Source organism: Podarcis muralis, chromosome 6, assembly GCF_964188315.1.
Source record: "Podarcis muralis chromosome 6, rPodMur119.hap1.1, whole genome shotgun sequence".
In the NCBI taxonomy this organism is placed as follows: Eukaryota; Metazoa; Chordata; class Lepidosauria; order Squamata; family Lacertidae; genus Podarcis; species Podarcis muralis.
The window spans coordinates 98086848-98105185 of record NC_135660.1 but is presented as its reverse complement, the minus strand read 5'-3'; the positions used below and the strand labels follow the sequence as shown (position 1 = coordinate 98105185).

Genomic DNA, 18338 nt, shown 5'->3' with positions numbered 1-18338 from the left:
TTTCTTGATCTGATGTAAGGAGAACAGAGAGTCAGCTGTGAATCTAGTCCCTTGTTCTCATTTCCTTGATCACTGACATGGTTTCAGGGGGAGAGGGTGGGGAGGACAACAACAACGAGAAGGGAGGCTGTTGCAAGCTTTTTATTTAAAAAGTTACCCTCCCCCCTCTCCTCTGCAAGATACACAGATGCTTCGAGAACGTTTTGTATTACGAGTTTGACTTTTCCCATTAAATCCCATCCTCTTTTCCCCTTGTCTCCTTATTCGTTAAAATGCTGATTACAAGTCAGTAAGCACATAATTCAGCTCTTTGATGAGTGCATTGCCAGTGAGCAATGCAGGGGGAAATGCTAATTTTTTTTAACCCAGCAAGCTGTCTAATGGCTTCAGAAATTAAAGGATAATTGCACATGAGTGAATTTCTGTTTTTACAAGTCCACTGTTACCATTTGGAAAGTATTTGCATTTTTCTAAACACACACACACACACACGCACACACACCACTTCATGTCAAGTTGTTAATTCTTTGTTATTGTTTTCGTCTGGAAAAAAGAGACAAGTTTCACTCTTTAGCCTTGAGCACATTTATTTGGAAACTAGTTTGGGGGATTTCAAGAACTGTACTTTCCTATAAGGACAAGTTCACCTGCATGTTCCCAGCAGTTGAGCTTCTGTCTCACACGCAGAAGGTCCCAGGTTCAATCCCCAGGTGAGAGCTTCCTATGTTCCTATGATTTTTCATCCCTTCATTAGTCTGTAGAGATGGGTGAATCTGTCAGTTTTGGTTTCTCTGTGTGCCTCATTTTTCCAATCTTCCATTCTCCACATTTCCACTTCAGTTGCATTTTTTAAAGTATGCATAAGAGTTAACCAGTATTTTATTGCAAATTTCTCCTACGTATACATTTTTGTATGCAATTTGATCTAATAAACAGATTCTTGTGATGTATTTTTCACCAATAGCTGGTTTCATGCACACATTACACCAGTATATGCATTTCTGTACATACTGCTTTACTAGAGAATGTTGTTTGGAAACAACCATCTTCCTTCTAAATCTCCAATCAGCCATAAGGAGAGTAGTACTTCTCTGTCTCCCTGCCTTCTTCTTGAGTGCTGGATGTTTGTTTGCTAAGGGGGGGGGGGGGGTTTGCTTGGATTTGAGCTACTTTTCTCCTTTGCTGAAATAAAATTAATGCACAGCACACAACCTGGATCCCCCTCTGCTGTGCTGATTGGATCCCCATGCCGATTAAATATTTCACACCGATTAGAGGAAGCTGAAAGCACTCAGCTGGTAATTCAGCATATACATGACTCGTACAAGAACCGACTTTTGGGCTTAAGTCAAACACCCCAGTTTCTGGCAGTTTGGATTAGAAGGCGTCATCTGCATTAAAATCCTTCAGCCCTGTTGCCGTGAAGCCTAATTAACAGAGGCACATAAGGGGAGGGAAAATGAATACATTGCATTGCAAATGTAACCCTAAGAAGTATCTTCTGAAAACAAAAATTATCAAGAACAAAAATGATTATTTTAGTTCTTTCTTTAATTAGGATCTCCTCCAGGACCCTTCTGGAGCAAAGCTTTTTCTAAGATGCCTTATCCTCACCCTGCCATCATCTAGTCTTGCCAGCTGAAGGCAGAGAGAGAGAGAGAGAGAGAGAGAGAGAGAGAGAGAGAGAGAGAGAGTTACTCCCACTTTGTTTCGGTAGGGCTTTCTGAGTAAACAACATGCATAGGATCAGGTCCAGTAACTTTTATTTCTGTTTTCACTAGTTCTTGAGATCTGCCAAGGTTTCTCTTTTCTCAGTAAACTGGAGGTAAAATATGTATTAATAATCATGCTGTTACCTTCTATGGTCCACTCCATATCCTTTGGTATTGCAGCCTATAATGCTGGGGTGGGGCTTGGTGGAATTTCTCTCTAGCAGTGCAGTCCTAATGTGTTTGAAAAGGCTTAAGTGCCCCTTGCTTTGTAGAACACTGAGCCAAGAGGGTGGCTTCCTCCTTCATCTGCGCTAGTGCGCTGAAGTGGGCTCTCTGGAACCCTTGTTAAAATTGCACCATCACATTTAACAGAAGGTTCAGTTAATTCTGTGCCTCTGATAGTGCCTATTGTCAGTTTGCAACATGCTCTTTCTCCTTTACTGTCCCTTCTCTTATCCCTTGCCACCCTTCCTGCCAAATTATGTGTGTCAGGCTAAGGATGACTTATCCTTAAGGTTCAGTAGAACAAGGTCCATTTTTACCCACTTCAGAGCAAATAAAGGCCTTTGCCTCCTGCTTTTTTTAATATCAGCGTTTAAAAACAAAACATACAGTGGTGCCTCGCAAGACGAAATTAATTCGTTCCGCGATTTTTGTCGTCTTGCGATTTTTGTCGTCTTGCAAAGCACGGTGTCGGGAAAGTTTCGGAAAAGCTTCAAAAATCACCAAAGTCTTCAAAAACCTCAAAAAAGGCTACCACACCGCGTGCTATGAGTTGCTCCTCGAAGTCAAGTCGCAACTGTATTAACGGTGTTAAGAAAAAGGAAACAAACTTGCAAGACGTTTCCATCTTGCGAAGCAAGCCCATAGGGAAAATCGTCTTGCGAAGCAGCTCAAAAAACCAAAAACCCTTTCGTCTTGCGAGTTTTTTGTCTTGCGAGGCATTCGTCTTGCGAGGTCCACCTCTTTGAAGCAGAAGCAGGCTATGAAAGCACAAGCCGTATCCTGTTCTTTGTCCCCAGCTTCTAGCATCCAGAAGTGCTTCTGAACATGGAGAATCCTATTAACTATTTTTCATAACAGCAGCTCATACATACACCATTCATAATTGGTCAAATTGTCTCTTAAAGTTATTTAAACTAGTGGTCATCACTGTATCTTCTGGCACCGAGTTCCATAGAGACCAATCTCTGTCTCATCCCACAATTAAATACCAAAATGGGCCTATTCTGGAACAGACCAGGATAGATTCCGTTTGAAAGTATACATCTGTTTCTGTTCGTGGGTGTTTTTGAGAGATACACCCATGGAGTGAAAGAAGGAAATATGACTGATTCATGGGCCCTTCCCCGTGCTTCCAGTCTTGTGTGAAGGGGAAAGCGCCATGTTGACTACCTCCCTGGGGCGCAAGCCTGGGCAATATGTATGGAGGTCCTAGACTGCCCAGACAAGAAGACCCTCTTCTGAGCCTCCCTATTGAGGTCCAAAGGAAAGCAGAGCAATATGTTTGGCGCCAGCTTGGTTGCAGGAATTTCCACAGGGAGGCATACAAGGATTTGTGTAGGGTTTACTCCTTAGCCTTTTCTTCTCCTGAAGATATCCCATGAGGCAACAGAGGTTCAGGGTCAGAGTTCCTAGATGGACTGCCTTCCCAGGTTGACAAGCCCCATCTGCCCCTCACTTCCCTCTACAACTGCCTTCTTGACCATTGGGCCCACTATTGGTCTTGTCCACTCAATCCACTGGAGCCTGTCTTTGCAAGCAGGGTAAGTCCCTAATTCAGTGAGGGTTTGAGACCCATCAGCTACCCTCACTTGGTTTAGCTGCCCAGTAGAAACCGTTTCCCAGGGTGTGGCCTGTCACATGCTGACAGCTTCTAGGAGTCACAGGTGAGAGCTGAGTGCAGGGATGGGACCAAAGGTGGACAAACTACCCCAGAAAGAGTACAATGTGTCCCCCACCACAAGTATTACCCCTCCCCTAGCATCCCATACACCCTAATTAACTCCTTTTATCTGTTTTGAGTAGAGTCTTAGGTTTCAATTTGTGGTCAAAGTTCCTTATAGAAAAGATTGTCCATGAAGTCCCTTGTAGAGCATCTCTGGCCATTTGATTCACCTAGGTCCAAAGAAGACAAAGGGAGTGAGATGGGGCCTCACATACCAAAGGAAAAACCTGCCTCCTTTTGTAGATAGTGGAGTAAACCAATGGTGAAAATACTCAATATCTGGTGAAAATGGTCCAGGCAGTCAATCACAAATTTACTTGCAGGATGGTCCCACCTTTCCAATGGATTTGAACTTCCATTACAAAACAGCAACTCAGTTCAGAACATTGGGCTACCATAAAAAATGGGTTAAACTGGGTAAGAGGATTATGGCTGCCACACCAGGGTTCTCAGTGGGGGTCTAGATGTTCGAGCCGACCCTGTTGTTCTGATCAGAATTTAGGGATTCATCACAGGTTGTAGTTGCAGAAATAGAACGTACTTGAATGTATAATGGTCATGTGGAGTTCCAATTTATACCAAACTGCTTTCATGTGGTCACCAGGTGCATGAAAGATCTGAGGATGAGGTGTGCACACTCATGTACATGCTTCAATATCATTTTTCCATAAACGGGACCACTGGCCTACAAACAATGAATACACGTTGTGTACATGAATATATGATGACCATGTGGTTTTATATATGGGTAAATATTTGCCTGGCTCATAGAAGAATGAACCTTGGGGGGAAAGGTCACACTATAGCTGTCAAAGTCACTATTCATCTAAGTTCCAAACGCTGTAATTTTTATGAAAAGCAGGCCTGAGAATACGTTTGTGGTTCATTTCCGTTGAAGGACAAAGATTGTTAAAATGTGTTTACTGTGAGTGGAGGGTAAATTAACAAAGGTCAAGACCCAGCCTGGTTGAAGAAATAACTATTTAGCTCTCTCAAAATGCTGAATTAATTTGAATGCTTCCATTCAAACATGATTGCTATTCATTTGTGAGCCTATCAAACTCTCCGAGTTTCACAGAATATTCTTCTCTAGACTAGAGTGTTATGCTCTGCAGAAATATATAAATGAAAAGGAATGGATGTTGCTGTGAAAAGGAATCAAAGGATTTTTATTTCTATTTTATTGCCTCAAAACCTTAGTGTCAGGGGAATATTGTTCTGGAAGGATTAATAGAACCAAGTCCATGTCCAGAGCATGTTGGAGTTGTAATATGGACAGTGATGGACAGTGAATTCTAAATCTCACTTAAACAGATCACTTCTCTCCACCCCCATCCCTGAGCCACGAAGGGTTGTTGACAGCCTCACATCAATTTAAAGTCACCACCACAGGGAAGGAAACGAGTGTCAGAAAATAAAGTATTTACAGTGTGATCACACTCTTATTCAATGATTCCTATATAGACATGTGTGCACCGGTATCTGCATAATAGGATTCTGCTCAAATGAAGCTGTTTAGGAAGGATGACGATGTTGGAGTATAAAACAGATGAAGCTGAATCTCTTTCAAAACATGAGATAAACATAAGCTCAAGCATGGGAAGGAAAATGCTGAGGGAAACTTGAGCATCAAATTATAACTAACTCTCCCAAAATGTGGATATAGAACAGTATCGGAGAGCAGTTGGTAAAAACAAGTACTTGCAAATGATAATACAGGTTTGTTAATGTAAGTAATAAATGTGATAGAAATTCCATCGTTGCTGCACCACAGTCTAGCACTCAGAGGACCCAACTAACAAGGCAATCCTAACAATATATTCTCAGAAGTCCTACTGAACTCAGTGGGGCTTACTCCTCAGTAAGTGGAGTAAGACTATATCCTAAGTCATAGAGTAGGCCAATTTAAATAAATGGTTTTAAGTTACTTCAGGCCATTGATATCAAATTATCTACTCTGAGTATGACTGACATTGGACAGCACCCAAAGTCTTTTACAAATAAATTCTTTTCTTGTCAAGAAGTCTAGTATCTCTTTTTGTTGTATTTTTTCAGCCACAAAAAGCAGTGCTATAGATTACAACTATTTATGACCTGCAGGGACTGGCCTGGTTTAGACATATTTTTCTTAGTTTATTAAGCCATGGTATGTATGATCTTTGCATTGCCCCATACTTCCTCTCTTCCCAGCATGCTGTAAGGCACTTCCTGCATAATTAACGGTTGTTTCCCATCACATGTGAACCAGTAAACAATGGGTAGCGGGTTCAGAACAAACCAGCATCTTACATCAGCTTCAAACCATGGTTTATTAGGCCAAAATAATTAAATATGTGTCTATACCTCAACATGTGAAATTTGTATTCTCCATTTATGCAAAATACAGCTTATATATCCAGAGAGCTATGCAGACCCCTGTGTACAATCAAACTGTGGAGGTCAGAGTGGAGACTAACAGGCACAGTTTCCCTTTGTCTCTTTGCAAAACTCTTTTGAGTTTATTGGATAATTTTTTTAGCCTTTTTTGAGATGCCACCTGAATGCAAGGCATCGTCACCTTCCTCAGGTACTGACAAACCCAAGAAGCAATGAGTGGTGCCCACACAGGAGGAGAAACTGGAAGTGCTGGATTGTTTACAAGAAGGCGTGATCATGTCTTCTGTGGCATGCAAGTATGGCAGGAATGAGTCCAGCAACCATGCCATCAAGATACCCGAGAAAGAAATCCAGGCAGTAGTGGTAGCGAGTGCACCTACAACTGCCAAGGTCACCAGCTACGTGTGGAACAAAGCTCTGGTGAAGACAGAGAAGGTGCTGACCCTGTAGCTAGAAGACATGAACTGCCAGCATGTCCCCACTGATGGCAACACCTTGCGCAAGAAGGTTCTCCATCTGTATGTGCACTTCAAGTCTGCTACTGAAGAGGGGGAGTGGGCCATGAAGGAGTTCTAAGGCAGCTCTGGTTGGTTGGTTCAATGAACTGCTTCAATGATTGCTTCAACCTAAAGAAGCTCCACATCACTGGCGAAGCTGCACCTGCAGACACAGAGGCTGCGGAAGCAGACCCCAGTGAGTTGAAGAGGCTGCTGCAAGAGGGCTATTTTCCAGAGTGGGTCTTCAGCGCAGACAGAATGGGCCTGTTCTGGAAGAAGATGACTGAGTGCCTTTACACTGCGAAAGCAGAGAAGGCAGCCCCTGGATTTAAAGTTGCGAAGGATCAGGTGACTGTGCTGCTCTGTGGCAATGCGGTTGGGCACCTGATCAAGCCAGGCATGCTGTACAGGTTCAAAAACCACCGTGCCCTCAAAGGCAAGAACAAGAACCTGCTGCCTGTCTACAGACAGTCCAGCAAGAAGTCCTGGGTGATTGCTGAAAGCTTTCTGGACTGGGTCCACAACACTTCAGCCAGGAGGTGAAATGTTACCTGCTGGAGAAGCGGCTGGAGTTCAAAGTGCTCCTGGTGGTGGATAATGCTCCTAGTCACCCACAGGGACTGTAATTTCCACACAAAGATGTCACAGTTGCTTCCCCCCATACATCTTCACTAATCCAGCAAGGGTAGCACTGTGCTCTAAAGCACCAAGCCTCTTGGGCTTGCTGATCGGAAGGTCGGCAGTATGCATGATGGGGTGAGCTCCCGTTGCTCTGTCCCAGCTCCTGCCAACCTAGCAGTTCGAAAGCACACCAGTGCAAGTAGATAAAAAGGTGCCACTGCAGCAGGAAGGTAAACAGTGTTTCCATGTGTTCTGGCTTCCGTCACGGTCTCCTGTTGTGCCAGAAGTTGTTTCGTCATGCTGGCCACATGACCTGTCTGTGGACAAACGCTGGCTCCCATGGCCTGAAAGCAAGATGAGCGCTGTACCCCATAGTTGCCTTTGACTGGACTTAACCATCCAGGGGTCCTTTACCCCCCCTTTTAAACTCATCTAGCCTTTGGATCAAGGGGCAATTCACTGCTTCAAGGCTCATTACACCAGACTCACCTTTGCCTTGCAGTTCAATGCCATGGATGCTAAGCCACATCTCAACCTTCTGGCATTCTGGAACCATGCTAGCCTGATTGCAGGTTGGATTGGGCCCTGCTTCCTTCAGAACAGTAGATTTTCCTACAGGATTACATTTCTTTAGAGCCAGTCACAACAATTATCCTTCTGTACTTTGGTCATCAGAACCTCATTTGCATAAACAGGGTATACAGTTCAGTGTGGACAGTAGGTGAAGTTGACAATTGACTATGTACAGTATTGCGCTTCCTCACTCCAAACAGATTTTCTATAAATGCACTACAAATTTTCATTTTCCTAATTTCACCATCTTTAGGCAGTATTCATGGAGCCAGGCTTCTTTGATCCAATCTCACAACTTCAAAAAAGCCAGTCCACTGTTTAATAGCTGTGCAATATGGATATTTAACAAGCTGGGTCCTGATTATTCCCTGCTGAGGTTTCTTTTTAGCTTGTTTTTCTTCTTCAAGTTGCCAAACCACCATTACTACTAGCAGAGACCTCTGAGATAGAGTGCCTTTTGCTTTTTGAAAGTACGTAAGAAGTAGCAAAGCTATTCGGCTGGAGAGGCATATATTGGCTCTGCTTTGTATAGTTTTAGATTTATGAACAGGACTCAGCCATGTAGAATACTGGAAATCACAAACAAGCAGCTGCTTTTCCAGCACATTGAAGTGTGTTTGCATGTGACTGGCATACATATTTCAAACTCCAGTTTGCCTGTGGCATCCTGCCGTGAAAATGAAAGTTGTGTTGCCACTGAAAGGCGCTGCTTCAAAAATGGGTGTATTGTGAGGACTGTTATGCAGTATATGAGAAGCAGGGAGCTGCTTCCCAGCATTTACAGAATGTTTTTGATTGGCTCTTCTTTTATGACATTATGTTTTCAACTACAATGCCCAAAGCAAGCTTAAGAGATCCTTATTACTCATTGTTCCAAGAAGAGTCAGAGAACGTGTTCTGCTGACTGATTCCCAAAATGGAGATTTTCTCTCTTTTAAAAGGAGGATATTCTTTTTAATTAAATTTGGCAGAAATATAACATGGCAGATGTAGCTTTTGTTTGAGGATTTTTTCCACCTCTCATATCATAATCTTTGTTGTTTCTGCCAACACCCCTCTATCAGGCTCTCCATAGGGTATGAAGTCAAAAAGAAAGAAGTTCATTAAAGAGGAAAACCAAACTGTTTCTCCTGGCAGGAGAATCTAATTAAGAAAGATGTTCTGCTATGTTTGATCAATGCATTTTTTCATGGAACCTTTCAAGTCAGCCACTGTGGTGGCCTCAGGCCTCTCATGTTCCAGTAGGTTTGCCAGCAGTCAGGGTTTGACCCAAAGTTTCAGGATTTCAGTCTTTTTAAAAAGGTTTCCCAGTGGAAAGGAGCACATCTAGGTCCACAGATTGTGGGCCTCCCTGATCTCCCCCACAAAAATATCCCTTACCCCCCATGCCCATCACGAGTCACCACACACCTGCTTTCCTTTCTCTTAAAGTTACTTAACAGGGAGGTCTCCACTGGTAGAAAATGTATACAAAATCCCCACCACAACAGATTAAAAAGAATGGCAAAAACACCAGTTGGCGCTCATGCAACGCCCTGTGTGGAAGCATCAAACAGTAGCAGCAATCTATGGTAGGACATTATGAGCCATGCTTGGCATTGCTTGTTTTGTGCCTAGAACACTGTTCAGGAATGTTATGGAGGTTTCGCCGTGAAACCTTCCTGTTGTTGCTGCTGCCATTGCCACTGCCACCAGGAAAGTTTGAATGGAAAAGCGAAGGAGGTGGGGTGGAATAGCCTGTTTTATGCCTGGGCCAAGTCCAGCATTCAGAGATGGGTTTGGGTTCCACTTATAATGTACTCAGCTCAGGGGTCCAGAATCGGAAAGGACACATCTGAATCACCCCCGTTTTGAACTTCAACCACCAATACTAGTTTCTCTTTGTTTATTCACTGGTTTTTATGTTGGAGACTACTAAAAATGCAAATGCTCTTCCTACAGTCATTCAGCCCAAGAACTCTGCTGCTCTTTCATAAATTTCCATAATGACCTAAAATATAGTGTTAAAAGTAAGTGCCTCATAAGTTCGTTTATTTATCTGTTTAGGTTATAGAACTAAGATTCCTTGCATGTATATTGTTAGAAAAACACTCTTCTCCTTTGACTTTTCTTTGGCTTTAACATCATAAACCATGATGTTAAGTAGAGCAGACCATGTACACATTTTTGTTTCTTGGTTTCATGGATTTGTGGATCAAGTTGTGCAATAAGCATTTGAGTCTAGTTCTCAATGGGCCATATTAGTTCAGACTACATGTGGAATGCTCACCCACAAATACAATTGCCGGCAGGTAAAAAGCTCATCAATGAGAAGGTCACCAGCTTACCTTCTCTCTGGCACGCTGTTTTTAAAATCTTCAAAAGCAGTTGCAGCTTTCCACTGTGCGAATCCCCACCTCCAGTCTGAAATGGTGTGCAGCCCAGACACAGGTTTACCACACAGAATCACTGATGCCCATTTATGTTGAAAGACATAAATGCTTGAGTTAAGTCTTTATGAATAAAGGTCCCAGATACAGACTGTGACTTTTTCTAAGCACCGCTATTCTGGCTAAACAGTCTTTGAGTCTGTGCTCCTTTCTCTTCGTATCTTCTCCAACATTTCAGAGATGTAAACAGGGACATTTTTGCAAACCAGTTGCATCACCCCTGCTCTCTCATTAAAAATTGCTGTTTGAATGCTGACCTCTCCACTCCACTCCATACGCATTTCACATTGTACATTGTGTTTTTTCATTTGTAATTAAAATGTCTACCCCGCACAAGTTTATGAGGGAAGGTGAGTTAAACTGAGTGTTTAGAATGCTTAATTCCAACATGGATCTGACAGGACACTAGAGAATTGTTTCATCTCAAACATATACAGCAGCATTTGCTGAATCCATAGGCTGTGCCCTGAGTAAAATGGTTCCTGCAGAATTTGATTTGCTCATCATATCCACAGCATTTAAACACATCATGCATTTTTAAAGGTTCCTCATTAGCAGATCTTGCTTGTAAGTCAGTTACAGTACATGATTTGGGATCAATTATAAGCAGCTCTAATGTTACTTTCGTGAGTCACTGTTCAAGAGCTTTTCTATCCTGAAAGGCAGCATAAATATAAATCTCCCCCCTTTTTTTTACTAAATATATTGAAAGAAATAAACAAAGGAATAGAACTATCACTCTAAAACTGAAATGTGATGGCAGTAGCATTAACATGTAGTGTCTTGTCTACCTAACATGGTCGTTATGAGGATAATATGGGGATAGATACCATGCATATCTCCCCCCACCCACTTTGGGAGAGTACGATAGGAAGCGTATGAAATAATACGAACACAAGAAGTCTCTAAGCATCAGAGTACCAATATTTGTCTACTTATAAATGTGCAACTTACATAATTTCAGATTTCTGTAGTGGGCCCCCCTGAATGTACAGTGGACGCTTGGGTTGTGAATGTGATCTGTGCCACGTCTGCGCACACGCAGGTTGTGATTCGGCGCTTCTGTGCATGTGCGAAGCGTGATCGCCCAAACCCGGAAGTAACCTGTTCCGGTGCTTCTGGGTTTTGGTGTGTCCGTAACCCCCAAAAAAAGCAACCTGAAGCATTTGTAACCCACGGTATGACTGTACACTGGGATTTTTTTAAGGGAAAATATGAAAACAAACAAAAAATTTTTTTGCAAAACAAAATTCTTGTAGCTGCTATACTTTTACAGTCCAAAAATATTTAACCTTTTACTGTTCAGTTTTGTGTGCTATACTGTAATAAGCATGTTTAAAGGGGTTGTAAAACTGGAACTTCTGCAGGTGGAAGAAAGAAAGCCCACTAGTCAGAGTTGCACTAGATGACAAAATTAAGAAAACACAAAGGGTCACAGACATTTTGGGAAGGAGGTGTGAAGGATCTACATCAGGAACAAGGGGCAGAGGAGGAATAAAAGATCTATTGCCCCCGCGGATCCTGCTGCCCGAGGCCCTGGGCTCAAGGCCGAGGTCAAAAGGGAAGGGACTGAAGACCTGCAAGAGAGAATTCGAAAAGATCCCATGCTCCAAGCAGCAGAAATCTTTGCCAAACAACCGGGGCGGGTAGAGGATATGCGCGCTTTTAAACTTCTAAAAGCCCGTTATCCTGGAGCGCACAAATCTTTAGGCTGCATGGCTCTATCCCATGCACACTTATTTGGGAGTAAGCCCCACAAAACTTAGTACGACTAAGAGGTAAATGTGAAAGGGCAAGGCTTGCGGGGCGCGCAGTCCTGGGGAAGTTCTCTCGCGCAAGTCTCATTCCAACGAGCAGGAGCTGCACCGGAGCGCCAGCGCTCGGCTCCCGCGGATTTCCAAGGGGCATGCGCAGAACTTCCCGGTCGGCCAAGCCGTCGCTTTTGTTTGGCTGCCTTCCCTCGGGGCGCTTCGGCCGGTCCCCCGGCTGGGGCTGCTGCTCGACGGGCTCGTTTGCCTCGAGTCCCGGCGGCCCCCCAATGTGTGCTGCTCAGTGGAGGAAGGCAGGGTCTGGATCGATAAACAATTAAGGCACGGGCGATCCGAGTCAAGTGATCCCAAGATGCTCCCTCGCTTCAGAATGTGTGTGCGAGGGAGGGAGGGAGAGAGAGACGCCCTGAATTAAGCCCAGCCCCGACGGGGCTCGCCAGCGCCCTCCGCTCCCCCGACAGACAGACGGGCCACCCCAAATGGGCCGCGCTGCCCCGCTCTGCTCTGCGCAAAAGGCAAGGCGGAGTTGGCCGCCCCCGAAGGAAGCCCGCAGCCCCGACGGGAGGAAACAGCCGCCGACAAGCAGGCGGGCTCCGGCGGCAGAAGCCCCCGCGGAGCCGAAGGCAGCGCCGCCGCCCAGCTCGGGCTGCTGGGCGGGGAGGGCGGCGGGGTTCCCGGGCGGGTGAAGGCTTCCCTGGGGCGGGGGCGGGGAGAGCCGCTTTCCAAGGCGGGAAGCCTGAGCGCGTGTCGCCTTCTTTTTCCCCCTTGCAGAAGCTGCCCGTGCGGAGCTGCTCGGCCGCGGTGCTGGTGGGCAGCGCAGCAGCAGGGAACGGCGGCGGCGCCAGCGGCAGCACCAAACAGCCGGCGCTCCTCAAAGCCCCCGCCGGCGGAGGAGGAGGCGGCGGCGGCCCCAGCTCCGGCCCTCCGAGCGTGGCGCTCTCCGTGCTGCCGTCCAAGGGTCCCGTGGCCATGGTGACCGCGCACCTGAACGGCGGCCGGGGCGGCGGCGCCCAGCAGAGCGCGCCCATCAACCTGCAGACCAAAGGGGGCTGCAGCGCCCGCCGAGCGCCCGCCGCGCCGGGATCCCAGAGCCAGGTGAGCGGGGGGGAAGGAGGGCGGCGGGAGGGGGGGTGCTGGGCAGGGGATGCAACGGGAGTCCGAAAAGCTCCAGGTAGACGCACACCTGTCTCTACTTCGGAAACCCACCTTGCTCGGTAGTCCTGGAACTGTGAAACTTTGCTCAAGGGCTGGAAGATCGTTGCCATCCGTCGCTAATCGATTTATGATGATGCAAGCAATAAAAATAACTCAGGTGTGGAAGTCGGGAGGTAGAGATGCTGGAGTAATTCACGGGGGTGGCCGCTCAGGTCCGCATTTGAGTACTCAGCGTTGTTTAAAAGGCTCCAGCACTCCTGGTCTCTGAGCATACTCTGAATATGGCCATGCAGTCTAGTGAATCGCTGGCCAGTCCGACCCAGTTTGGTCAAACTCGGAGTCTTCAGCTTTCCAGAGTCTTGGGCAAGACACCCTTTCAATCCAGCTGCCCGAGATCTAACTGAGCTGGAGACCCCTCAGCCTGCAGCTTTGTATGCAAAGTATGTAAGGTCTTGCTTCTTCCCAGCTGCAAAATGAAGCCCAACCTTTCCTTCGCCTCTTTGATGGTGTATGTGTGTTTCACTGGATGCAAGATTCAAGTGACAGCGAGCACATGCAGAGTGCCTTTTGTCTCAGACGTTACAGACACGGGGCTATGTCAAGGGTGAAGAGAATAGAGGAGGAAGAGGCTGGAGCAATGAGGGAGCTGGAAGATTATGGTAAGAAGGAACGAACCTTCAGGCGGACAGTGATGACAATGGGGTTTGGATGCTCTAAAGATCAGCAGGGAACCAAAGGGGGGGGGGGGCTACACACAGGGATGTCTGGAAACAGGAAAGCCTGCTTACAGAAAGAAGTAATGTGTAGTCAGTGATGTGGGTTTTCCAGAAAATTGTCCTATGGATAATTTGTATTGAAACATTTTCTGATGCCCTGGAGAGGGATCTAGTTTAGCATGTTTATTTAACTTGCAGTTTAGTAAAGAAAGATGTGAAACTACCAGGCTTGCCAAGCATTTATTTGCACTGGCACCTATTCATTCCTACTAATGAACTTAAGAAATTGACACTCCCCCCACCCATGTATTGATTATAGAGACCTTTCTAATAATGGTGTTGATTATTCAGAGTTGGGGCTTCTGCTGATTTTATTCATTTTGCTATGTTGTTTTTAATATTTCCTTTATTATAGAGAAGCAATTGATACATTTAAAAATATTGATTTAATTGATTTAAATGTCAGTTTCTGATGGGTTTTCTATCTCTCAGAGGGGAGAATAATGTTCAGTGTAATTAGTGCTGTGTGTAGTGCTGCTTTTGAATAGTCGCAGACAACCAGAGGAATGTGATACTGGGTGCAAAGGCCAGATTCCAAGATTTCCGGTGCTGGTGCTGGTGTGGTCTTCTGTGCCTTGCTCCTCATAACTTGGATAGGCAGTATAAATTATGCAAAATTAAACATGCAAGTAATTCATATGCATAATGTATACAGTTAAGAGAATTCAGATAATCTTGGCACAGAATTTGGTTCTTCTTTAGGTTCAAGTTGTGTTTTAAAGCACAGAGTACATGCCAAACAGGTTGGAATAAACTTCTGTCTTCTTGACAATTTCTTTCTTTTGTTCCTGTCTGTTCATAAGACTGAAAAAAAGAATATAGTTCAGATCATGTTCTGCAAGGCTTCCAGAACCATTTGGGAAAATAACTTTAGGAATATGAAAATCCATTTTGACATCTGGCTAGCTATAGACGTTTTGCAGTACACATGTTTACACCAGTTGAGCATCAGTGGGCTCTTTTTAAACAAGCCATGCAAGCCAGTACTTTTGGCTAGGCATTTGCCTAAAGCCTGCTTTCTAGATTCCTTATTCTGGAAAGTCTTGTTGCAGCATAGTGAAATGACAGTTGTATTATCTCAGACAGGGAGTAGTTAACCCAAAAACCTCATTGCTATAAGTATAAAAAGTAAAGGACTCCTGACAGTTAAGTCCAGTCGTGAATGACTCTGGCCAAGGGAGCGACGTTTGTCTGCAGACAGTTTTTCCGGGTCACATATAAGCTTAGATGACCAAAATGCAGCACAAAGTGTCTTAATTTGTATCATCATCATCAGTTCTTATTTGTTTGTATCATCTCAGTCAGAAGAGGCTTGCAGGTTTTAGAGCAGACATAGGCAAACTCCGGCCCTCCAGATATTTGGGACTACACTTCCCATCATCCCTGGCCTTGTCCTGTTAGCTAGGGATGATGGGAATTGTAGTCCCAAACATCTGGAGGGCTGAAGTTTGCCTATGCCTGTTTTAGGGTGACTGCAGTGACAAGCTGGCCAAAAGCAAAAACAAACAAACAAACAAAAAACCTGAGACAAGATGGGTGGTTGACTCCTCAGTTCAAGAAGTGCTCAGATCGCTTATTTAGGATGGCACCACCCTCCATCCTAAATGAGCAAGTACATAGTTTGGGGTGCTCCTGGATCCAACAATGTTCTTGTAGGTGCAAGTGACCATCATGGCAAGGACCTTTTGCCAACTTCAGTTTGTGTAGCAGTTACTGGGCAAAGAGAGCCTGGCCAGTGATTCTCGCACTGGTAACCCAAAGTTTGGACCCTGCAGCCGGAGCAGAGTGTGGTGACATTACTATTGTCAAAGAACAGCACTGCCTGGCTGTGTGCTTAAGCCAGGTTCAGTGTGCTCCTTTGACTGTCAGGGCTTGGTTGGATGCAGAGGACTAGTGGGAGGAACCAGCTGGGGCAGAAGGCTCAGAGCCAGGGGTTGGTGGTGGGACAGTGATGGGTGGTCAGAAGGAGAAGGTGTTGGAAACTGGAGAGGTAACAGGGTTTAGTGAGCAGGGAGAATCTGTGTCAGAGAGAAGTCCAGGATCAGAATCATAAGCTGAAGGAGGAAAGGAGGGAGGCCAAGAGGCGGAGTCCAGCTGGTGAGAGGCATGGGTGTCTCCTCAGGGAAATAACTTTTAAAATTTCGCTACACCTTTTAAAATATTGTCTGACTCTGTTTTATGGTGCTTCTTGAGACCGCTTTGTTGTTCTGCTGTTTTAATTTTAAACTGCAGTTTTATGATATTGTGTTACTCTTTTAATTGCTTTTTATTTGATTCAAAAGCCACCCTGAGGTTTTAGTTGTTTTTTAACTGAGCTAGAAATTCAGTACATAAATAAATATGCTTGTGGCATTGAATAAGTAATGAAAAAGAAGAAGAAAGGTTTTATTTGCGTTGTGGTATTCTCAGGGCTGTAGCCACACCCACGGAATTTGCAGTGCTGATTTACACCATTGCCATTCATTATCAATCCTTGAAATTTCAGATTTGAAATTTCTGATATTGCCTTAAGCCACAGCATGGATATTGTGTTGGCAGCTCAGCTGTTATATCAAGTTATTTAGATTTTCTTTTTGATGAATAAATAGAGGCATGAAGTAAATATGCAAGCTACACTCCATAATATGATTCTAGAAATGTTGCAGTAAGAACCGCTTCTCTGAGCAAAGGATGCTGGTGCAAGCCCAGTAGGCAAAATATATAGTGTGCCCATGGAATGGTGAAATAAGCATCCTTCATCCCAAGAGCCACATTCCATCATGGAGAACCTGGGTTGGCGGGGGGGGGGGGCATGTGCCGGTGGTGAGCAGGGTCAGAGGCAAATGCTGATGGGGCAATGAATGTGACTCTTACATTAGGTACAGTAGGATACCTTTTGGCCAATATAAAAGCCAGATACTTCTGCACACACAGCTCTCCATTCAGGCAAGCAAGAGGACACATTCTAGCCTGGCAAAAGCTCTCAAGGAGGACATGGAGAAAGGCTAACGGGGCCTGTGGCCCCAGGGAGGTGCATGACTTAGGGGGAGAACTTCCTCACTCCTGGTGGGTAGTTTAGATTTCTATAGAATTATTTGTTTTGTTTAATTTCTATCCCACCCTTCCTCCCTGAACAGTGCCTAGGGTGGCTAACAGCATCATTAAGAACATATCCAAAACCAATCAAGTAGCAGTATAAAATTCTAAAGGGCTTGAATCTTACAATCTCTTTCCAAAGGCCTAGACCAGGGGTAGGCAACCTAAGGTCCGGGGGCTGGATGCGGCCCAATTGCCTTCTCAATCGGGCCCGCGGACAGTCCAGGAATCAGCGTGTTTTTACATGAGTAAAATGTGTCCTTTTATTTAAAATGCATCTCTGGGTTATTTGTGGGGCATAGGAATTCATTCATTTACCCCCCCCCCACCCAAAAATATAGTCCTGCCCCCCACAAGATCTGAGGGACAGTGGACCGGCCCACGGCTGAAAAAGGTTGCTGACCCCTGGCTGAGACATTGTTAGTCTCACACCAAGTACAATGCACAGTACTTGCATTAAACCTTCATTTGGTGGGGTAATACCCCAAATCCTACACTTATTTTTAGCAACTTATTTGGGGCAGCTGTATAAATTAGTAGGTAAATAAATATGGGGAAAGCAAAATGTCACTTGCTACACAGGTATCTTGCTAAAAGAGGTGTTGGGTTTTGGATATTACCCCACCAAACCAGAGGTAGAATTAGACATAGGAGCAAACAGCAGATGTGACTCTTCACCATTGTTTAGTGGTCTGTGTTCCAGCCATGCAAAACTCAGAGATGTCCTGTATATACTGTGTGTGTGCATGCGTGTGCATGCACATCTAGGCAAGTAAGAGTTATCACAATTAAAGAACACATTCCAGCTTTGCAGCAGCACTAGGAGGCACAGCAGGGCTAGAGATTTATGTAGCCTTGGGCTAGATATAGAGGCCTGGGCAGCCATATTTGGCACTATGTGCCTGAGGTTCTCCACCTGGGAATTTGCAGAAACCAAAAGAGGTTGTGATTTTTCATTGAGTAGTTTTAATTAGCGAGTTGGATCCATTGTGTCAAAAGTCAGACGAAGTCACATTTTGTTCCATTGTCTTGATTCAAAATGGCACCCAATCACCAACAATGACCGCTTCCCCCACCTCAGGAACCCTTGTACGGAGTTTGGCAATAACATCTTTAGCCAACAGAGAACAGGTGGACAGACAGAGAAACCACTTTCCTAAATACATAGTAGATAATAATTTAATCAGTTGAAAAAATAAAATTGCAACCTGGTGCCTGCTTTCCTGGGGAACTTCTGAGAAGACATAGGATTGTTCCGTAAAATACGTATCGGTTTGTTGCACAGACTGGTGCACAATCCGTAGCACAAGATCTTACAAAATCAGCACAGGCTTACTGAAAGCAGATTCCAGACACTAGATTTTATCACTGTCCACAGTTGTTCCAATTTTTCAGAAATCATTTCAT

At 44.8% G+C, this 18338-nt stretch overlaps 1 protein-coding gene across 9 annotated transcripts in view; it reads left to right on the top strand.

The window, feature by feature from the left end:
• The window catches only part of PHF21B (PHD finger protein 21B), a 178797-nt gene that overhangs the window by 105643 nt on the left and 54816 nt on the right, over positions 1-18338 (top strand). For 7 of the 9 annotated variants that reach the window (XR_013393329.1, XM_028728683.2, XM_028728684.2 and 4 more), the window contains exon 3: positions 12697-13020. The exons of the other annotated variants lie outside the window; for them this stretch is intronic. Coding sequence is in view for 6 of the 7 variants with exons in the window: in XM_028728683.2 (XP_028584516.2) it covers positions 12697-13020 (324 nt within the window). In the remaining variant the exon portion in view is untranslated. The remainder of the gene's footprint in view (positions 1-12696; positions 13021-18338) is intronic. 9 annotated transcript variants of the gene reach the window in all.